This window comes from Anabrus simplex, chromosome 1, assembly GCF_040414725.1.
Source record: "Anabrus simplex isolate iqAnaSimp1 chromosome 1, ASM4041472v1, whole genome shotgun sequence".
In the NCBI taxonomy this organism is placed as follows: Eukaryota; Metazoa; Arthropoda; class Insecta; order Orthoptera; family Tettigoniidae; genus Anabrus; species Anabrus simplex.
Genome location: NC_090265.1, coordinates 40,749,445 through 40,771,186, shown reverse-complemented (window position 1 = coordinate 40,771,186; position 21,742 = coordinate 40,749,445). Strand labels below are relative to the sequence as shown.

General features: G+C 37.3%; 1 protein-coding gene across 3 annotated transcripts in view; it reads right to left on the bottom strand.

Moving 5' to 3' along the window:
* Nucleotides 1-21,742, bottom strand: part of LOC136883899 (PHD finger protein 14) — a 319,931-nt gene that overhangs the window by 236,272 nt on the left and 61,917 nt on the right. For all 3 annotated transcript variants that reach the window (XM_067156007.2, XM_067156006.2, XM_067156008.2), the window contains exon 5: nt 5,951-6,079. In XM_067156007.2, the coding sequence (XP_067012108.2) occupies nt 5,951-6,079 (129 nt within the window). The remainder of the gene's footprint in view (nt 1-5,950; nt 6,080-21,742) is intronic.

Genomic DNA, 21,742 nt, shown 5'->3' with positions numbered 1-21,742 from the left:
GTCTCATCTGAATAATGTTTTAAAATAAATGCCAACTTCTTGTAATGTATTGAATAGGTGGAAATAAACAAAAGATATTATCCTATATACAGTTTTTTTAAATGGTATGTTCCGAGCGGTCAGCGGAGAGATGGCGTGGAATGACATTAGTAGACGAATAGGTTTGAATGGCGTCTATAAAAGTAGGAAAGATCACAATATGAAGATAAAGTTGGAATTCAAGAGGACAAACTGGGGCAAATATTCATTTATAGGAAGGGGAGTTAGGGATTGGAATAACTTACCAAGGGAGATGTTCAATAAATTTCCAATTTCTTTGAAATCATTTCGGAAAAGGCTAGGAAAGCAACAGATAGGGATTCTGCCACCTGGGCGACTGCCCTAAATGCAGATCAGTATTGATTGAGTATTGATTGATTGATTCAGTAACAAGGAACAGCTTCTGACAAGCAGGAACATTAATATTGAAGTTAGGAAAGGATTTGCCAAAATGTTTGTGTGGAGTGTTTTGTTGTATGGTTGCGAAACATGGGTCTCAGCAAAACAGGATATAAAACTCCTGGAAGCAATGGAAATGTGGATATGGAGGAGGATGCTGAAAATTAGTTGGACAGAGAAAAAGTCAAACAATAGGGTCCTTAAGGAAATAGACAAAACAGGGGAATTGATCAACAATATAGAAAAGAGAAAAACCAAATTCCTTGGCCACACACTCGACATAACACATCCCTCACGACTCTGCTGGAAGGAAAAGTTCTGGGTAAGAAGGGAAGAGGAAGGCCGAGGAAGAAGTATCTGGATTCCGTGATGGACAGGCAGAATGTGAAAAAAATATGTTGACCTGAAATGCTCAGCAGAGGAGAGACAAATGTGGTTGCAGCAACAAGGCCTTGCCTTTAGGATATGAATGAATGAAAACTAACACAGCGTTCTCCCTAGGACCATTTAAATGGGCGCACCGCCCTGATGTTTTTACAGATCACCTGTCTAATATAACCTAGATATGTGCTAGTTACATAATATATGAGTCACTGGGTGCTCCAAATTAACATGCAAATACTGTAAATCTGTTAATTTAAATGATAAATCATTATTGTCAGCATAACTGCATCAATTACATCGGAGATAAAATATTTAGCTTGATCACCGTGTAGTGTCATGCGTTAAGCGGGGTCTGGATTAGCGTGGAATCGTATGCGAGCCTTCTATTCCGCATGACGTCACGAACTCGTATGGCAGTGCACATCTTCACAGTAACCGAGTGGTAGACCTAAGTCCGCGGCTACATGATTTTGAACGAGCAGTAGAACACTAGAAGTTCAAAATACTCTGTTATGTCTTGTTCAATTCATATTGAAGTTTTACGTAGTATTCCCTGCCCGGCTACTCATTCCTGCCACCTGGCTGACAAAAATTTCTGGAGAGAACTCTGTAACAGTCACAATTAAAACAATGATTACGGACAATAATGAAGTGTATAGTCTGCCAATCCAAGCTGGATGTCACAGCCACCACCTATGTCATGTTCAATTGAGTCACTCTCATTATAACAACCCCCTGTGGGTGGGGGCGGTAGAATAACACCACGGTATCCCCTGCCTGTCGTAAGAGGCGACTAAAAGGGGCCTCAGGGGTTCTGAACTTCGGAGCGTGGGTTGGCGACCACGGGGCCCTTAGCTGAGTCCTGGTATTGCTTCCACTTACTTGTGCCAGGCTCTTCACTTTCATCTAACCTATCCGACCTCCCTTGGTCAACTCTTGTTCTTTTCCAACCCCCACGGTATTACGTATGGAGGCCTAGGGAGTCTTTCATTTTCACGCCCTTCGTGGCCCTTGTCTTCCTTTGGCCGATACCTTCATTTCTCGAAGTGTCGGACCCCTTCCATTTTTTCTCTGTGATTAGTGTTATATAGAGGATGGTTGCCTAGTTGTACTTCCTCTTAAAACAATAATCACCACCACCATCACCTCTCATTATAACAACACTCAATGTTACCCAAGATTTAAACAGTCATATCATTGTCATAAGATACATCACTTTCCGAACCATCACAATGCAATAAATCAAACAATTCTTCTACTAGACATTTCCAAGCTTGACTTGATCCCACCATGTTGTTCACTAGATGTATTTTTTGATGGATATAATATGGCATTAATTTATAATGGAAACCTCCTAATAATTGTTCAATCATTTTCTACAGTATATCAGTTCAATATTGGAATGAAATATTTTGTATTGTAACTTAATACTTATGCCAATACCAATGACGTAAAACCTCGTTCAGATGTTTCTGCAGGGGACAAGGAAAAACAACAGGTTAAGCGAGAAAACGTACTAGTGAATACACGAATAAAAACTATCGAACAGGGATATGGAAACATTAGATACATTTTTTTCCGACATAAGGGGATTTTATATCGTATATCCGTAGGTACAGTGATACTATGACAAAAGAGTATTAAAAGAGGTGAAAAAACACAAGAACAAACATGAAACCTTATTCCGCTGGGGCTTATAACATAACAATAGTGCACTGAAAAGTGTTAAAAATGGCAAACAACAAATATGAAAGCATTCAAACAGGGCACATAAAAATATCAAAATATTATTGCAGATCACACTCTTTCTAAAACAAATGTTAGAGAAAGCCTTTTATTTCGGAGCAGTGGGTTATTACACATTATTTTTCTGGTCACACACATAGACAATGAATTGGAAGTTATACAAGGCCATGTGCGACTGCAACAGAATGACCTTGGACGCCATTTTGGATCGAACTAAACTTCGACTGACCAACGTCGATCTAGGTGATCGAGTCGAAACTGGAAGGTGCGAGTTTCAATATTCACACCAACTCGGGGTGCTTAAAGATGTAGTTGCCAGTCGACTTGCCGCCTTTAACTTTGTCTTCATTAATAAGGAATTTCATGACTTTTTCTGTATCCATAATTAGGCTATCACAAGACAAATATGCACCACGCTGGTCAACTTCACATGATTATGTTCCAGATGTAGGCTATCGCGCGACAAATATTTGCTATTACAAACTATCCACTTCATAGCCGTATTGATGATATAACCTAATGGTTTTATAAGAAAATATTTTCCACCTAATCGATACCTTTTTATTTTGCCCTTGGCAATTTATAATATCATTAAAAATAACAGTACATGTTTTGATCATAAAGGATTTTATAATGTGCTTACTTCAATGCTTTTTTATTTAAGCTTTTGTGTATACAGCTGATTATGATCGTAAAGCGATCAAAACATGTGCTGTTATTTTTAACGATATTATAAACTGCCAAAGGCTAAATAAAAAGGTATCAATTAGGTGGAAAATATTTTCTTACAAAACCATTAAATATTCACTACCAGCCACTGTACAACTACACATGAAATAAATTTCTAACTCCTGACTGGAATGCAAAATACAAGGACAAACATACTAATTGTGTTATTCTGCAGTTTCACTGCTAACCGGCAAGCAAAACTGAGCTCCCCAAAGGTGAATTTATCCTGTGAAGTTCAAGAATTCAAGGCCTTTTCCAGTTATCATCCAACTGCGGCGAGGGCTCTTACCCGAGTTGGAAATGACGTTCATTCCACAAGGGATAACAAATAACATTTTCAGGGCTAGGAAAAATGTGATCGTAATAAGCGATAATAGCAAAAATTCATAATGTGATAAGTGAGGTATTTTTATATAGACTTAACTCGATGAGAATTGGGACTTCGAATTTACGTGTTCAGCAGAAAAACATGTTAATGAGGAACGCACAAACGAGGTTTCACTGTAAATGCTTAGTATTGTCACTTTTCATGAAGTTCAATTTTCATACACAAATTTAATCATCATGATTTTCATTTCCCCTTGTCCAGCTCCCGCCAGCTCACGGTGCTGATGGCACTTCCCCACCGTTGCCTCTCCTTCCACCACTCATCTTCAGTAATTGTAGTTCAGTCCAGTCTCCTTTTTCTTATACTGTTCTTGACAGACTCCATCCATCTTGCTCTGGGCCTCCCTCTTGCCTTCTTTCCTTCTATCTTGGCCTCTTCCCTCCTCCATCCTCATAACATGTCCAAACCATTTCACTTTATTCTTCTCTAAAGTATCACTCAGTTTTTCTACCACTATCTCTTTTCTGACCTCAACATTTCCTAATCTGTGTCTTCCTTACCATACCCCCCAGAAACTTCATCTCCCTGGCCTGAATGTTACACTTATTTCTTACTGTCAAAGTCTGAGTCTGATGGATACCTTAAAATACTGGTAGGGGTATAGTACATTTTGTACATTATCTCTTTACATTTTCGTAAGAACTACATTGTTCCACATCAGGTTCCTTACATTCTCGTAGAAAGTATTTCCCAATTGTAACCTTCTGCTGATCTCGTTATCCAACCGTGCATCTTGCATTATTTCACATCCCAAATATTTGAAGTATTCAACAACCTCAAGGGTTTGTCCCCTGACAATGATGATTCCTTTTCCTTCTCTTTCTCCTCTTGTCATCCCCACAGTTTTGCTCTTCTCCACACTGGTTTTCATACCACATTTCTCAATCTTGTCATTTAAAGCCTCTAGTTGGATTTGCACTCCTGTATTGTTGACTCCCCAGACTAGTATGTCATCTTCAAACAACAAATATTTTCGAATCCCCTCCATATTTCGCCTTTGTTACCTTTACAATTTCATCCATAACCATTATAAATACAAGTGGAGAAAATACACTTCCCTGTTTTAGTCCAGATTGGTTTTTAAACCAATCTGTTCTCTCCACTGGAGTTTGGACACAACTGGAATAAATCTTATACATAGCTTTTACTAGTTCCTTTGTCTGACTTCCACATCCTTTTCTTTCCAGGATTTCTCACACCTTTTCTCTAGTAACACTATGCCTTCTCTAGAACAATGAATACCATCACCAGATCTTTTCCATATTCCCTATGTTTTTCCATCAGTAATCTCATGGTAAATATAGGGTCTATCGTTCACCTGCCCCTTCAAAATCCTTACTGCTCTTCTTCTAAATTCCTTTTCACCCTTTCTCTCATCCTTCTTTCTATCATTCTCTCCAATATTTTGGGTACTTGTGACAACAGTGTAATTCCTTGATAACTGTCACATACCTTCCTACCACCGGTACTAGTATTATTACATCTTTCTTGCTATTTGCTTTACGTCGCACCGACACAGATAGGTCTTATGGTGACGATGGGATAGGAAATGCCTAGGAGTAGGAAGGAAGCGGCCGTGGCCTTAATTAAGGTACAGCCCCAGCATTTGCCTGGTGTGAAAATGGGAAACCACGGAAAACCATCTTCAGGGCTGCCGACAGTGGGATTCGAACCCCCTATCTCCCGGATGCAAGCTCACAGCCGCGCGCCTCTACGCGCACGGCCAACTCGCCCGGTATATTACATCTTTACACCAATCGTCAGGTACTTGCTTTTTCCTCCATATACACCTTAGCATCCTGTATAACCAATGCAGACCAATAAGTCCTGCTGCTTTTATCATTTCCACACATATTTCATCCATCCCTACTGCCATTCCTGTTTTCATTTGTTTAATAAAGAAACAAAATTGCCAGATTAAGACACATTAAAAAAAAAAGAAATACAAACTTACAGGACATAATCCACAGGTTACATTGAAATTAATGATAATAGAAAGAAAATGACAAGCAAGCAAACAGTCTTATTTAAATTTAAAAGATTGTTTTACATTTTTTAATCTGATTTGATTTTTTAAATCACTTCACCAACCCTGGTTTCTCTTTTCTATGGCTACCCAAGCTCACATTAAACTATTTTTACATTCATCCTTTGTATGTTCCTATTGTCCTTCCTAGCTTCCTGTCTTCTTAGTGTATATAGGCCTGTACAGTACATGTTAATGGCTCAAAGCAGAACTGAGCGTTCTGATGATTTATTTATTACCTGGGTTAGGACAAAGTTCACACATTGGGTTGGTGACTCCTGCACGACAGGCCTCGCAGAACCAGGGCTCAGTAGAGCAGGATGACACAGTGCTAGATACACTGGCTGCATCTGATACACCATAGCAGCCTAATGGAACAAGAATGACATTAAAACATATCTAAAAGAAAACAAACAAATTATAATAGCCTTGGATAAGAAAAGTAGAAAGGATTTGGAAAAGGAATGACTGAGTATGTTCAAGCAATGTACAATTGTTGCAGCAGTGTCCAGATCCCTGTGGGTAGAAGAGAATGATTTAGGAATGTCAGTGAACTAAAACAGGGACTTATGCTGTCGCCATTGCTGTTTGAAATGGTAATGCATAAAACGGTGAAGGGGGACAAAGGAAAAAATATGCAGACAAGGAGTGGAAGGTTATGTTTGCAAATGTCATGTGCAAAAAGATGGCAAGTATGAGGTCAAGTGGACATGGTGAGTACCATATATGGATTACTATTTGAAATGTGATAAATAAACACATCACTTGCAGCATTTTAATTCTACGACTAACATTTAATTAGCTACTAGTACTTACTAATAGACACAATAGATCACAGGTTTCTGTTCTCAGTCACTTACATGTGAATACAGTCACACTAGTTACACAGTTTCTTATATCACACGAGGAGTACTGTCCGTTGCAATAAGCCACCGTGACTCGTTCATCAGCCACTCACTCAACAGTCTCCGTTCAATGCTCTTGCTGACTTCTATTAGACTCCATGCTGACACACACAACTGGGCCACTCACTTCATGGCTGACACTCAACTGGAGCACAACTCCGATGGCCGGTTTCACCAAGCTCCGTTTATGAATTTGACGACTGTTTAAATTTGATGATTCATTTATCGTCCATTTTTTTCGTTTCTTCAATGTCTGTTTACTTTGACGATCGTCAAACGCACCGTCAATTTTGACGCGCCGATTTTCGACCTTCAAACATGATGATTCGTTTAAAATGGTGTGTTGTGTTGTAAACACTGAAGTGTTCAGTAGTAGTTGGAAATTACAGATCACTTTTAAAGTGTTTTAAGCGTTTCGGCATTTTACAGGAAGTGTTAAAGCATTTCACAGAACGTTATTTAGAAGATCATGAATGTGGGAGACAACTCTGATGCTGAATTACTGTATATAGAATTATTGGAAAATCTGGGACCTGAACGTGCAAGTCCTGACCGTAATGATAATTTCTTCTCAATGGATGACTTCAATTTTGTAACTAGGTACAGGCTTTCCAAGAGCATAGTACTGAAACTTTTAGAGCAAATTGAAAAGAGACTGGAATATCCTACTTATAGAAACCGTCCGTTAACACCGATACAACAACTACTTTTAACTCTACGTTTTTATGCTACTGGTTCTTTTTAATTGGTACTAGCAGATGTGAATAGTGTATCTAAATCAACAATTTGTCGCTATATTAGGAAAGTTTCCGAAGCAATTGGTTCCTTGAGACCCCTGTATGTGAATTTTCCTGAAGGCGACGAAGTTCGTTCAGTTATTTGCTATTTTTATATGAAAAGCAACTTCCCTGGAGTAATAGGTGCCATCGACTGCACACATATATCTATACTGTCTCCTGGTGGACATAATGCAGAAGTTTGAAAGTCCTATTTCGCAATTAATGTACAGACTATTTGTGATGCTAATTTACTAATAAGGAATATTGTTGCTAGATGGCCTGGATCGGTTCATGACAGTTTTATTTTTGATAATTCTGAAATAAGAATGAAATTTGAGACGGGAAGAATCCAAGACGGACATCTTCTAGGGGATAATGGATATCGACTTACACATTTTCTTCTTATGCCATTCTTAAATCCACGAAAACAAGGCGAGGAAAACTACAACAGAGCCCTTATTAAGACAAGAAACACTGTTGAACGACAATATGGAGTATGGAAAAGGAGATTTCCGGCCTTATCACTAGATTTAAAAACAACAGTAACAACATCTTTATCTGTCATAGTGGCTACCGCTGTGCTACATAATATTGCTATGCAAACATAGGAAGATGAACCCCCGGAAGATGAAGAACTCCATCACTATCTAGAAGAAAAAAGATGACTTAACAGGAATTATTTAGTCTTTCAGGAAATTAATGTAGGCCTACCTGGCTTAGCTGATCAAGATGGTCCTCCAGTTGTTAATCGGAACAAAATCGTTGAAAACCATTTCCGTTAAGATACTGCTTAAAAAGTGGAATAAATTTAAAACACACGAGTTCTGTATCACTAATATTATATAAACAAGCACAAACGTTATTGTTTTCTATAGCATACAATAGGCAATATTTAATGTGACTGTATGTTTGTTACTAATAGGTCATTGGTTAATGTTACTTAAGTTTATAGGTTAATAAATTCGTTGATCATTATTACATTATTATTATTATTATTATTATTATTATTATTATTATTATTATTATTATTAAATTTAGTATATTGTTTCTTCAAATAAAAGGAAAGTTTTGCCTCTAGCAATGCACTTCTCAGTTTTTCATTTTCTTACTTAATTTTTTCGTTTTTTTTTTTTTTTTTTTTTTCATGTGTATTAAGGCTAATTCTTCGTTATGCCTTAATTGCAGCATGTCTAATTCTTGCTTGCAAAGATCCCTTCTTGCTTCTGACAATTCAATAACTTTTTCGCGAGCTTTCAATGCTTCTGATTTCTTTGTCTTCTTAAAAGAAGGCCGGTTTCTTGATGCCCCCGATATCTTGCTACCGATAGTTGATGGTGAAAGGTCATGGATTGTATTCGGGACCGTTTCTTCACTGGTAGGGATAAGGATCTCTGTAGTTGGTTCTTCTTCAAACGTCACCAGTACATTGCATGGTTCAATAGTGTTGCTACTGGATGCGATTAGGCCTATGTATGCAGAATTGCTATCCAAGTTGTTGGGAAGAGGCTTTACTTGGTCCCTGATTATTTCTAGGAGTTGTGATGATGTTTGGTCTAATGAAGGGGTTACAGTAACCCCACCTCCAGTTTTAAACATATTCACCTTATCCTAGCATCTTTTTTACTTAGCCCTTCTTTTTTGAAGTTGTCAAAAACATTTTCAATTGTTTCACTGACTTACAAACAAATTCATGAAAATTAAAACAATTTGCAAGTTCTATCCACGCTTTCTCTTTATCACGCAACGTTATGCCATCGGTTTTCTTGTTTTCGATTGTCTCTTTCCTTTCGGCAACAAGACTCACGAACAAACTCGTCCCGTCTTCAGAGAATTTGGATCCTCTCTTCTTCTTATTATTATTATTATCATCATCTTCCACTTTTGAGACCACTCTTACAATAGAAAATTAAATTGCAAAACAAGTCTATTTTCAACCACGGTATTCAATTAAATTAATCGAGAAATGGCAATCAGAACGTACGATAAAACTCGATATATCGCGATATAACGTTGTTTCGAAATGCGAGATCGTGTCAAAATAAACGGAGCGTCTATTCCAGCTCACTAGGGATGATGAAATGTAAAAGGTTTTGACGAAGCGCCAAAATGAAACGGGTCGTCATTTTTGACAGGCGTCAAGCATATTAGGACGAAGCTTGGTGAAACCGGCCATGAGACTCAACAACTGAATACACTTCACTGCAGTCCACCATGACAGTCTCCCAGCACACTGACACTGAAAACAACTCTGGCCGTACTGTGCACACAGCAGTATTCCACACGACACTCCCCTCAACTGTACTCCTCTGCACTCACAACAGTCAACTCAACAACAGCACTGACTGTGACTGGCTGCCTGTCTGCCTTGTATAAGCTGGGCCTAGCAGCCAAGAATAACTCAGAAGGCGCATTCACCTGCAACATTCAAGATCTCTAGTACTTTCAAAGTTTATGTGAGGCTTCCAGAGAGACGTAAGAAAAGGGGCTGACATTTCACTCCTGAGTTGTTTTTCCTGAGAGGCTGCTGCATGTCAGGAGGGCAGGGTCAAGCCAGCTCGCCCTCCCTAGACCGTTGCAAGGTATAGCAATCAAAATGGAATCAAAATCGTAACCATCCCATCACATCGTTGAACACAAATAAGTGTGGAGGAAAGCAAGACAATGGTGCTGACTAGAGAAGAAAGAGAAGGGAAAGGTACTGTAAAAATTGGAGGACAAGACCTTGAAAATGTAGAAAACAAACTAATGCAGAATGCAGGGTTGGGCATTGAGACCAGTAAAATAATACAACAGGGAAATATAAGGCACTTGATCTAGAAGAAGGAAGTGTAAAGAAGTGATTTATGAGTTGTAGAATCTAGAAGTAGTAGAGCACTTTAAACACTTAGAAAGTGAACTAATGGCATATGCTAGAATGGATGTAGAAAACATCAGGAGAATACAAATGAAAATATTTTCTACCACAGGGAAAGAAACCTGCAATGGAAAAAAAGATATCAATAAAGGCTAAGGAAATAATGAACAAGACATATTTCATCATTATAGCAACATACAGCGCAGAGACTTGCCCTGTGACAAAAAGAGACAAAAGTTGTATCCAGGCAGCTGAGATTTTTTCATGAGCATGATTCAGGAAAAGAAGAGCACAGAATTAGAAATGAAGACGTAAAGAAAGCCATTAAAATAGAGAAGTTGAATGATAAGATAGAGAGGAACAAGTTAAAAAAAAAAAAAATTACCACTGGTTTTAGGTCGCACCGACACAGATAGGTCTTATGGTGACGATAGGATAGGAGAGGGCTGGGAGTAGGAAGGAAACAACCCTGGCCTGAATTAAGGTACAGCCCCAGCATTTGCCTGGTGTGAAAATGGAAAACAACAGAAAACGATCTTCAAGGCTGCCAACAGCGGGGTTCGAACCCACTATCTCCCGAATGTAAACTCACAGCTGTGCGCCCCTAACCGCACGGTCAACTCACTCGGTAGGAACAAGCTGAGATGGTCTGAGCACATCAAAAGGGTGAGCATTGAAAGGATGTCAAAAAGAGTTTGGAACTGCAGCTGGAAGGCAAGAGAGGTCCAGGAAGACCAAGAGCTAGACTGATGGATTAAGTGAAAGACAGCCTCCGAAAATGAAACATGAATTGGACCGGAGTAGCGAATGAGCAGTGGTAAAACAACCAAGAAAAGTGGCGAGGAACCCTATTAGCCCCAACCTGAAATGAAATGGACAAGGGGAAATGATGATAGCAATAGAGACCATGGACAGTGACAAAAAGAAACCATTTTTACCTTTGTAAAAATAAAATAATCATAAATTTGACTCTCGGTCATGGCCATCCATCAATTTCAGATGCCACCAAAGAAGCATGTGAATTGGCTAGATACACTATATTTGCGGAGTGTCGGTTCGAAAGATGCTATTTCCAGCCTAAGAAAGTTGTGGAAAAATGCAAGGAAACGTATAATACAAGGCACGAACCCATGATCGGGTATGATAATGTGTTAAAAGAGTTACACCTTCCTGGTATGGATTGCTCATGGCATTCAACAGTTTCACCTACTGCAATGCACGTGGATGAAATAAAAAAAATAAAAAAATTGAAGTGGAAATAGCACCTTTTGAACAGACACTCCTCATTTAAATTTTATTTGTGTAGGGCAGGGCCCATGTGATGTTATCCTGATCTAGAAATGATATACTTGTTGTTCCGATTTTTGGATGTACTTTATTCTACCGTATAATCTAGAATACCACTTGCCACCGAATAAGACCCGCACCCTAAATTTGAGACGGCAAAATACGAAAAAAAAAAAAATCAAAAATCAAATAACTTGTATACCTATTTAATTTTCTTCAAATATACCACAAATATAAATTCAAACAGCTTACAATTAATAAAATCATCACAAAAATCATAAATGAAATCAGCCCAGTACTCGGATCATTCACGATTCATCATCGTCATCTGAAGTTTCACCACAGGAACTTTTGTCGCTGACATTTTTCCACAAATAGCCGTCCTCACTACCGTCTACTGAATTTGAAATTCCACATTCCTTAAAGCTTTTGAACACTAGACCGTTTGAAATAAATAAATAAATAAATAAATAAATAAATAAATAAATAAATAAATAAATAAATAAATAAATAAATGGTTACACTTCCGTCACACATTTTGAGACGCTAACTTTTTTAACGCAAATATTCAGATGATCCCCAGCTGTAAGACATATTTATATGAAAAGAAAAGAGGGAGTAAAATCCAGACCATTAGACGACAATTTTAGGAGTAAGAAGAAAGGATGTCAGAAAGGAAACTGGAGTAAGAAATCTTTCTGATAGAATGCAGAGAAAAAAAAACGAGATGGTCTCGACATGTTAAGAGGGAAGGATACAAAAAACAGATGATGGGGCTGGGACTGAAGGAAGGAGAACAAAAGGTAGACCTAGACTAGGGTGGTTGGATTCAAACAAGAACATACAGCGAAACCCCTTTGATACGGACAATGATCAGACACAAAACTTTGTCCGTATCTGGGAGGGGATACTTACATAAACCAAATTTATCCCTTGCAACTTATAGACAGTACTACCTAAAAGATATTTTAAGAGATAACTTACTTTGTAGTTTTACTGTACAGTTATGTTAACACGAGGCCAACGAAAGAGACAGGCCACGGCCCGCTAAAGTCACGTGACAAGACCAGTCCCAGGAATGGCAGAGCGAAGCCGGTTATTACATGTGTTCTTGCGGTGTTATTGCTAGTTTGTTGTAGATTATGGAAGGAAATAACGGAGATTTTGTGTTTATTTGAATATGTTGGTGTTGTGCAACAGTTCCGTACATTCATAGTGTTGTGTGCGGAAGTGTAAGTAAGTATTCATTTACAAAAATGTGTATATAACCTCAACGTTCATCACTTCATTCAGCAATGTTGGGCTGCAATACACAAGTTGGATAAGTTACAACTCCAGTGCTGAGGATTTAGAGGTAATACATTTATTTCCTATTTAATTACAGATATATGAAAATGCCTCGTCGCTGTAGTGTCTTCGGCTGTCGGTCTAATTATGACACTTGAACTGAAAAAACATCGACTTTTTCCTTACCGACGGATGCAAGTCGCCGTAAGCTATGGCTTCGTTACATTCCGACAGATTTTTCTAAACTGAAAAACCCAATAGTATGCATAAAACATTTTGATGAGTCGTGCATAATTCGAGTGGACAGGGTTACAGTTAAGGGCGAGCTGAGAGAGTTTCCAAGAATAATTCCGAAACTGACTGAAAATGCTGTGCCAACTATTTTTCCAAATACACCTTCATATTGTTCGAAGTCCACTCCCAAAGTAAGACGTCTTGCTGATGTGGAAGAGGATAATCTTCGAACAGCTATTCAGGATAGTATCGAATCCAATAAAATTTACCTGGCAGAGGACTCACTGAAGTGTCTGAACGATATTAGTTTATTTCTAGAAACCAAGCAAGTTTATTCCAATAAGTGGACTGTAATTAAACATGAGGAGAAATTATTTATTTGTCTCCTGGGAGTTGATAGGGGAATGCCATGTGTTACTTCCTTTATCACTATACTGGAAGATTTGACATTCAGTGTAAATATAAAATCCGGTAATGACTTCAGTGTAAATACTTCCTTCAAAAACATTAAGATATTGAACTCTATTAACGCTCTAGAAAATATTATGTCACAGGTGGAAAAGGGAGAAGTAGTGCCTAATATTAGGGATAAGGTTGACTGCGCTATTCAACTTTTGCAAACTATTCCCAATTATGATGAAAACGAACAGTTAAAATTTATAGTAGAACAACTTAATGTGTCGCAGACCTCAAAAAACAACAGACAATATGGTAACAGAACTATGATAGTAGCATCTTGTTTATATATTTATTCAGTCTCCGCATACAATGCTCTTCGAAAATGTGATTTAATGTTTTTACCACATCCTCGTACCTTACAGAAACTTATTTGTAATTATCAACTAGTGAACTCTTCACTACAAAGCAGTTCCTACTTGGAAAACAGGGTTAAGCATTTAAAAGAACATGAGCTCTTAGTTTCTCTGTTGATGGACGAGATATATATACAGCCGCAGTTGTCATTTAAGGGTGGTGAGATATATGGAAGTAGCAATTTTGATGCACAAGCATGTGCAAAAACTGCTCAAGTGTTCATGGTATCATCTCTTTTGTCTAAGTATGTTGATGTGGTGGCTATAATTCCAGTTGCAAATATGACAAGTGAACAGCTGAAATCATTAACTTCTAATGTTTTGTGCATGGTGGAGAGAGTTGGTTTCAAAGTTGTTAGTCTCATAGCAGACAACAACAGTGTGAATAGGAAATCATTTGAACTTTTCACTCCTAACAAAATTCTTCAACCCTGTATTGAGCATCCCTTGGATTCCTCCAGGAAACTGTTTTTTATGTTTGACACTGTACACATTTTGAAATGTATTAGGAACAACTGGGAAACAAAGCGTAATGTCAACAAGACTATGCATTTTCCTGATGTGAATAATCATTCAGTAATATTGTCAGCACAGTACAGACATTTGGAACTGGTATTTGAGAAAGAAAAAGACTCTTTAGTTAAATATGGGCACACGCTTTCAACTAAAGTTTTGTACCCAACATCTATTCAGAAGCAAAATGTGAAATTAGCATTCAAAATTTTTAATGATAACATAGTAGCCTTGAAGCATGCCACGAAAGACCTACCTGGAGTTTCTGAAGAGATAAACCAAACTGTCATCTTTCTACAAATTATTGTGAACTGGTGGAAGATCGTTAATGTTAAAAGTGCATTTGAAGGGAAGAGATTCAATGATCCCTTTAGGGAAGCAATTAGAAAAGTAACAGATGAGCAGGTTCAGTTCTTAAGTGGCATGTGTCAGTGGCTGAAAATTTGGAGGGCCTCAGTTCGATCGAGTGATGCTTTAACATCACAGACCTTTCAGTCCTTGATTGTAACAACTGAATCTTTTCTTCAGATCATTCCATATTTGTTCGACAAATATAGGGTGGATTATATCTTGTTGGGTAAATTTCTAAGTGACAGCCTAGAAGGTCGTTTTGGATCCTACAGACAACTAAGTGGTGCCAACTACTACATTAGTTACATTCAGGTTCTAGAAAATGAAAGGAAACTAAGGTTCAAAAATGATGTACTGTTTGCAGCTCAGAATGGTAATATAAGCTTAAAAACCTTGATCCCTGTTAAAGAGAAGCAAGATTGTAACATTGATTTACAACTATTTTCTGAAATTCTGGATGTACCATTCGAAATGGATGTTATTCCTTGTAATACTTTGCCCATACTGACCTATATAGGAGGGTATGCAGCTAGAAAGATTTTACAAAAGTCTAAATGTGATATATGTAGTGTATGGCTTCAGTTAAGTAAGGAAGTTGAGGTAGATCCATCATATGATTTTGTTACGGAACTGGATAGGGGTAAACTCACTTTGCCATCTGAGGTAGTTGTATTTACAGTTGGATTGGTGTGGCATACAGTCTCTCTACTTGTAAAAGATTTCATTCAGCATTTTATGTCATGTGGGAAACAACTCTTTGTTGCTCAAAAGATAAGTTTGTCAAAATTAGAGAAATCAGACATACATAATGCTGAATGTAAGTGTTCTCTTAACAACACACTGTTAAACAAACTTGAAAGTGTATCTCTCTGTACAAACAAAATTCTACTCAATAATTTTGAGAAAAAGTCAAATGATAAACCATGTTGTTCCAAGGTGACTTCGAGGAAGATAGAAAAACTTAAGAATTAAGTATGATGTTGAAACCAGATATGGAGTGAAATTTAAGACTTGTAAATACCTTACTATAGGCCTACCTCTGATCCTGCATTCAATAAGATATTCCTTACAAGAATGCTATTATAAATATAGGCCTAATTGTACATTAACCACTTTCATTAGCAATATTTGATTTATATGACTGTATTTTTTACTGCAGTATGATTTTTAGTTTTTGTCATCCAAGCCTAGTAAGAGACACTATGTTTCATTTCATTTCTAATTGAATAGGGTGGTTCCAAGATAACTTTAAGGAAGTAGCAAAATTTAAATATGTTGCTGAAGCCAGGCATGGCATGGAACAAATGTAAGACTTGTAAATAGCTTACAATAGGCCTATTTTTCATCCTGGATTCAATAAGATATTCCCTACATGAATGTTATTGTAAATATAGGCCTAATTGTACATTAACCACTTTCATTAGCAATATTTGATTTATATGACTGTGTATTTTTTACTGCAGTATGATTTTTAGTTTTTGTCATCCAAGCCTAGTAAGAGATACTATGTTTCATTTCATTTCTAATTGAATAGGGTGGTTCCAAGATAACTTTAAGGAAGTAGCAAAATTTAAATATGTTGCTGAAGCCAGGCATGGCATGGAACAAATGTAAGACTTGTAAATAGCTTACAATAGGCCTATCTTTCACCCTGGATTCAATAAGATATTCCCTACATGAATGTTATTGTAAATATAGGCCTAATTGTACATTAGCCACTTTCATTAGCAATATTTGATTTCTATGACCGTGTATTTTTTTACTGCAGTATGATTTTTATTTTTTGTTATTCAAGGCTAGTACGAGACACTATGTTTCATTTAACTTCTGATTGAATAGGGTGGTTCCAAGGTAATTTTCAGGAAGGGAGCATAATTTAATTATTAAATATGTTGCTGAAGTCAGGCATGGCGTGGAACAAATGTAAGACTTGTAAATAGCTTACAATAGGCCTACCTTTCACCCTGGATTCAATAAGATATTCCCTACATGAATGTTATTGTAAATATAGGCCTAATTGTACATTAACCAGTTTCATTAGCAATATTTGATTTCTATGACTGTGTATTTTTTTTTACTGCAGTATGATTTTTAGTTTTTGTCATCCAAGTCTAGTAAGAGACACTGTTTCATTTTCTTTCTAATTGAATAGGGTGGTTCCAAGAAAACTTTCTGGAAGGGAGCATAATTTAAGTATTAAATATGATGCTGAAGCCAGGTATGGCATGGAACAAATGTAAGACTTGTAAATAGCTTACGATAGGCCTACCTCTGATTCTGCGTTCAATAAGATATTCCTTAAAAGAATGCTATTGTAAATATAGGCCTAATTGTTCATTAACCAGTTTCATTAGCAGTATTTGATTTCTATGACTGTGTATTTTTTTTACTGCAGTATGATTTTTAGTTTTTGTCATCCAAGCCTAGTAAGAGACACTATGTTTCATTTACTTTCTAATTGAATAGGGTGGTTCCAAGATAACTTTCAGAAATTGAGTATAATTTAAGTATTAAATATGTTGCTGAAGCCAGGCATGGCGTGGAACAAATGTAAGACTTGCAAATAGCTTACAATAGGCCTACCTTTCACCCTGGATTCAATAAGATATTCCCTACATGAATGTTACTGTAAATATGGGCCTAATTGTACATTAACCAGTTCCATTAGCAATATTTGATTTCTGTGACTGTGTATTTTTTTACTGCAGTATGTTTTTTATTTTTTGTTATCCAAGGCTAGTAAGAGACACTGTTTCATTTAATTTCTAATTGAATAGGGTGGTTCCAAGATAACTTTCAGGAAGGGAACATAATTTAAGTATCGGTATTAGATATGATGATGCCAGGTATAGAGTGGAACAAATGTAAGACTTGTAAATAGCTTACAATAGGCCCACCTTTCACCCTGGATTCAATAAGATATTCCTTACATGAATGTTATTTTTAGTTTTTGTTCCACCAGGTATAGTAAGAGACACTATGTTTCATTTGATCTGTAGTTCAATAGTGTTCTTTTAGTAGGTTAAAATGCGCTGAAATGTATTTTATTTACCGCGCTACGATAGTCTCTCGCGTGAGCTTGGGGATGCATTCTCTACAGTAAGACCGGCCGAGTCACGTGACATTCAGTGTATGACGTGCGCGCCGCGGCCTGTCTTTCTCGTCGGCCTCGGTTAACAGCTGCAAAACCTTTAATTGAAGAGAACTGAAATTACTACTGTATATTGTACTTCATCAACTCTCACTATATTAAGACTTATTTCCTTTTAAAAACTCGCCTAGACTGATTTGTCAAGAACATTTCATTTTACTATTTTCTTCTTCTTCAGAATAGTCTGTGGTCGCCATATTGGTTGAAGGTTTTCAGCATGTCTGCAACGAAGAGTGAACATCTTCAATCGTTTCATCATTCGATAAGCTGAAGCATAGTTGGTTATCAAAATATCTAAACTGGAGTATTCATCTTTACCATCTTCTTCCTCACTGTCATTACACTGAGTGGCTTTCAGTTATTTTGCTTGCACATCCTTCACCATTTCACTAAAATACAATGAATTTTTCTCAAACTGTACACTCCTATCAATCAAGGTGTATATACTGGCATCAACGTTTTTGTACCCCGCCTGGGTCAAAAGACCCTGGATCGAATCTTGTAGTTCCTTTTCCTCTTGATTTTCCAAGTTCCCTTTGGTTCCATTAGCACAAAATTCTGCCTCTAAGAAACAGTTCCAAATTGTGTCCTTCGTTACAGTGTTCCAAGAAAGTCAACCCATCCTACTGCATCCAGTAGGGCGACAAGATACGGTCAGATCAGAAGCAGAAGATTCAGGGTCCAGGTTTGCTATGAACCATGTAAGTACCAACTGTCTGTACTTACCTTTGAAAACTTGAAAGATGCTCTGATCAAGAGGTTGACAGACAAAAGCAGTGTTCAGGACAAAGGACACTAAATGGATATTTTTCAAGAATTCAAGATAGGAGGTCTTATTGTCAAGGAAAAGTAAACTTTCCCATTTTGGCTCTTCATTTTCTTATCGAAAGAAAAAAGCTAGTCAGTCATAATTTCTCGCATCAACCAAGGTTGTCTATGAGCTCTCCATTCCATTGGCAACTTCCTTTCATCCGGGTTATTAATAATAATGTTATTTGCCTTACGTCTCACTAACTACTTTTTACGGTTTTCGGAGACGTCGAGGTCCGGAATTTAGTCCCACAGGAGTTCTTTTACGGACCAGTATATCTACCGACACGAGGCTGACGTATTTGAGCACCTTCAAATACACGATCGAATCTGCCAAGTTGGGGCATCCAGGGTTTAATGCCTCTCCAATAAAAAGGGGGGTTTTGTTTCACCTGCCATATTTGAGCAAAGTAGCACAATCAGATGCTCTTCCTCCACTACATTTTTCTCCACAGAAACTTAAAAGTTTTTCACAAAAAAACATATCAGTTTCATCCAGATTATAATCCTTATCACCTGCAATAATGAAGGACACTTTATCTTTCCACTGGCCAGCAACATATTCCTCAAACACGGTTTTGTAGCTCATGTTCAGCCTAATACAAAAAAATTTCTAGCCAACCATTCAAATATTTAAAATATAGCCAAGTTTTCTTGCTACTTCCTTAGCCTTCTCTTGAATACCATCCATATCTGAATAATACCCATCATCAAATGACCCCACACCATAATTTGCGGAGATTAAATTTTGAAAAAAATAATGTTTTTTCATGTGTTTGTGTAGCTTTGTTAATTATTTATATAGAAAACTGTAAACAGCACTGTACAATATATTGTAATATAGGCCTAATAAAGCAATTCATCACTTTGTATCCTTGACTGAAGAGTCAGTGCAGAGACCCTTATTTCAGAGAATCCTGGGTTTGATTCTCTATCGGGTCAGACACTTACCACATATGGTCAATTCAGAAGAGAGGGAATTTTTTTGTAATTCTCTGGGAGTCCTGCTTCCACAGCAAAACCCATTTGCACATGGGCAACAACAAAACATGATGAAAGCAGAATCCAAGCAGCCGAGTGAAATTCCTTAGAGGAATAATTGGGAAGACACGAAGGGATAAAATCAGAAACATAGAAATCAGAGAGAGAATGGGATTTAGAAGGGATAGATCAACTTTTGATCTAATTTTTGAAGTAAGGAACATGATGGAGAAAGATGGGAGGTCAGGAAAGATTTAGTGATTACATTTACAACACTGCAATTGAATGAGTATATGAGTGAACATCAAGATCAGTGACATAATGAACAGGTGAACATTTTATACTTTCAAAACTACTCTTTCAAGCATATTTTATTACCACAATACAGAATTGTCATTTAGCATCAGTCATTCGTAATTAGCAAAAGTAGTGTTTTAATACTATATCTTGCTTTTATTAAGACGAAGGTTATTCAACAGCTGAAGATGTCCCATACTCAGGGTCGAAACTGGTACTGTTATGTAAAAATATTTTAAGTACCTTATAATAAATAAATGTATTGATTAGGTGGAAAGTTCCCATCTTTATATTTGCGATCAGCATGATGACCCGATGCTGATGCCTTCTCACATTTGGGCAAAGAACGTTTGGGGCCTCCCTTTGTTATCCCCGTGGGTCAAAGTTGTTAGTGGCTCTCGAAATCTGCATGCCATGTTTGGCACCTCTTCATTTCTGAATAAGGCTCTTCTGGATGGTATAGTATTCAAAGATTTGGATACAGATGATGAGCTGGCCAGTTTTATTAGTGCTGGTGACCAACATATCAATCCTGCAGCTCGTATTAAATATCACATGAAGATAATTAAACTAGCATAGAGTTGGAATTTCTATGTGGTGCCCAATTTGTCTGTTTCTATGTTTCTAGGATCTGATTTCATGCGTTCATCTAGACTGTCTTTGGATTTTATAACCTGCACCTTCGCCTTTCGCTTCAAATCTGGGAAAAATTACCCATTTGAGAAACCTTTTCAAAAGGCCTCTCTTCGTATTTTTTATAAGTCTGAAACTTGAAAGGTCCTTCAAATCCTTTCACAACTTTTGAAATCTGGTCAGAAAGGTGAGGAAAATAACCACACTATTCACAAAATGCTGGTCCTCTGTCATATTTAAGCCGTGTCAATTCCTTCCACCACATTTCCTTGAATTTTGTTTTCAGCGTATTCTTCAACTTTGTGGTCCCACTTCACTTTCCTCATAGTTTTCACACAGTGAAGCCTCCCCAGATACAAAATGCACTGGTGTTAAAATTGAACTATCATTTACTGTACCGGTACTTGATGTTGAAGCTGGTTCTTCTGCCACCGATGAGAAGGAAAAGAAATTTGTGAGTAACCTTTGCTAATTCTGTTTTCTTTCTGTTGCTGAAGCATGTTTCATATCGGCACAGGCACCACAAAAACATAACAACCTAAGTTTGAAGAACTGAGAAAGACGCTGCAGAAAGCATCAAGCAACCTGTCGGCAATAACGACCACGCGCACAATCAGAGTTGTCGTACGTTATATGAATCTTGTTAGATATCCTTTGGAAACCTCCAGTTCTCTAAATAAATTCTTTAAATTATAAATCCTGGGACATGTAACGATAATATTTCTGATTCTCAAATTCTGAATCTAAGAATACTCCAGGTTTTAACTCATCCCATGTTGAGGACTTCGTAATAAGAGTTAAGTACAATAATTATGAGCAACATTCTAAAGATAACATTTTAGACTAGATTTTGTGATTAAGAACTTTGTACGGGAAATACATTCAGTCCAGAACCTTGGCACCACATTTATAAAGCATTTGGAATAATGTAAGTTTTCAAATGATGACAACGTGTCTTGTGTTGCAATGAAGACGAGTGAAATGTAAATTCAAAGGAAAACCACTGCACTTGCTACCTTGACAGAGTATGTCGCATCAACCACCCGACAAAATTAGAAACGAATTAAGAAAGCGGTAATCAACGAGAGAAGATGGAACAATTGAACAGCACAAAAAGCAAGCAATAAGAAACATTAT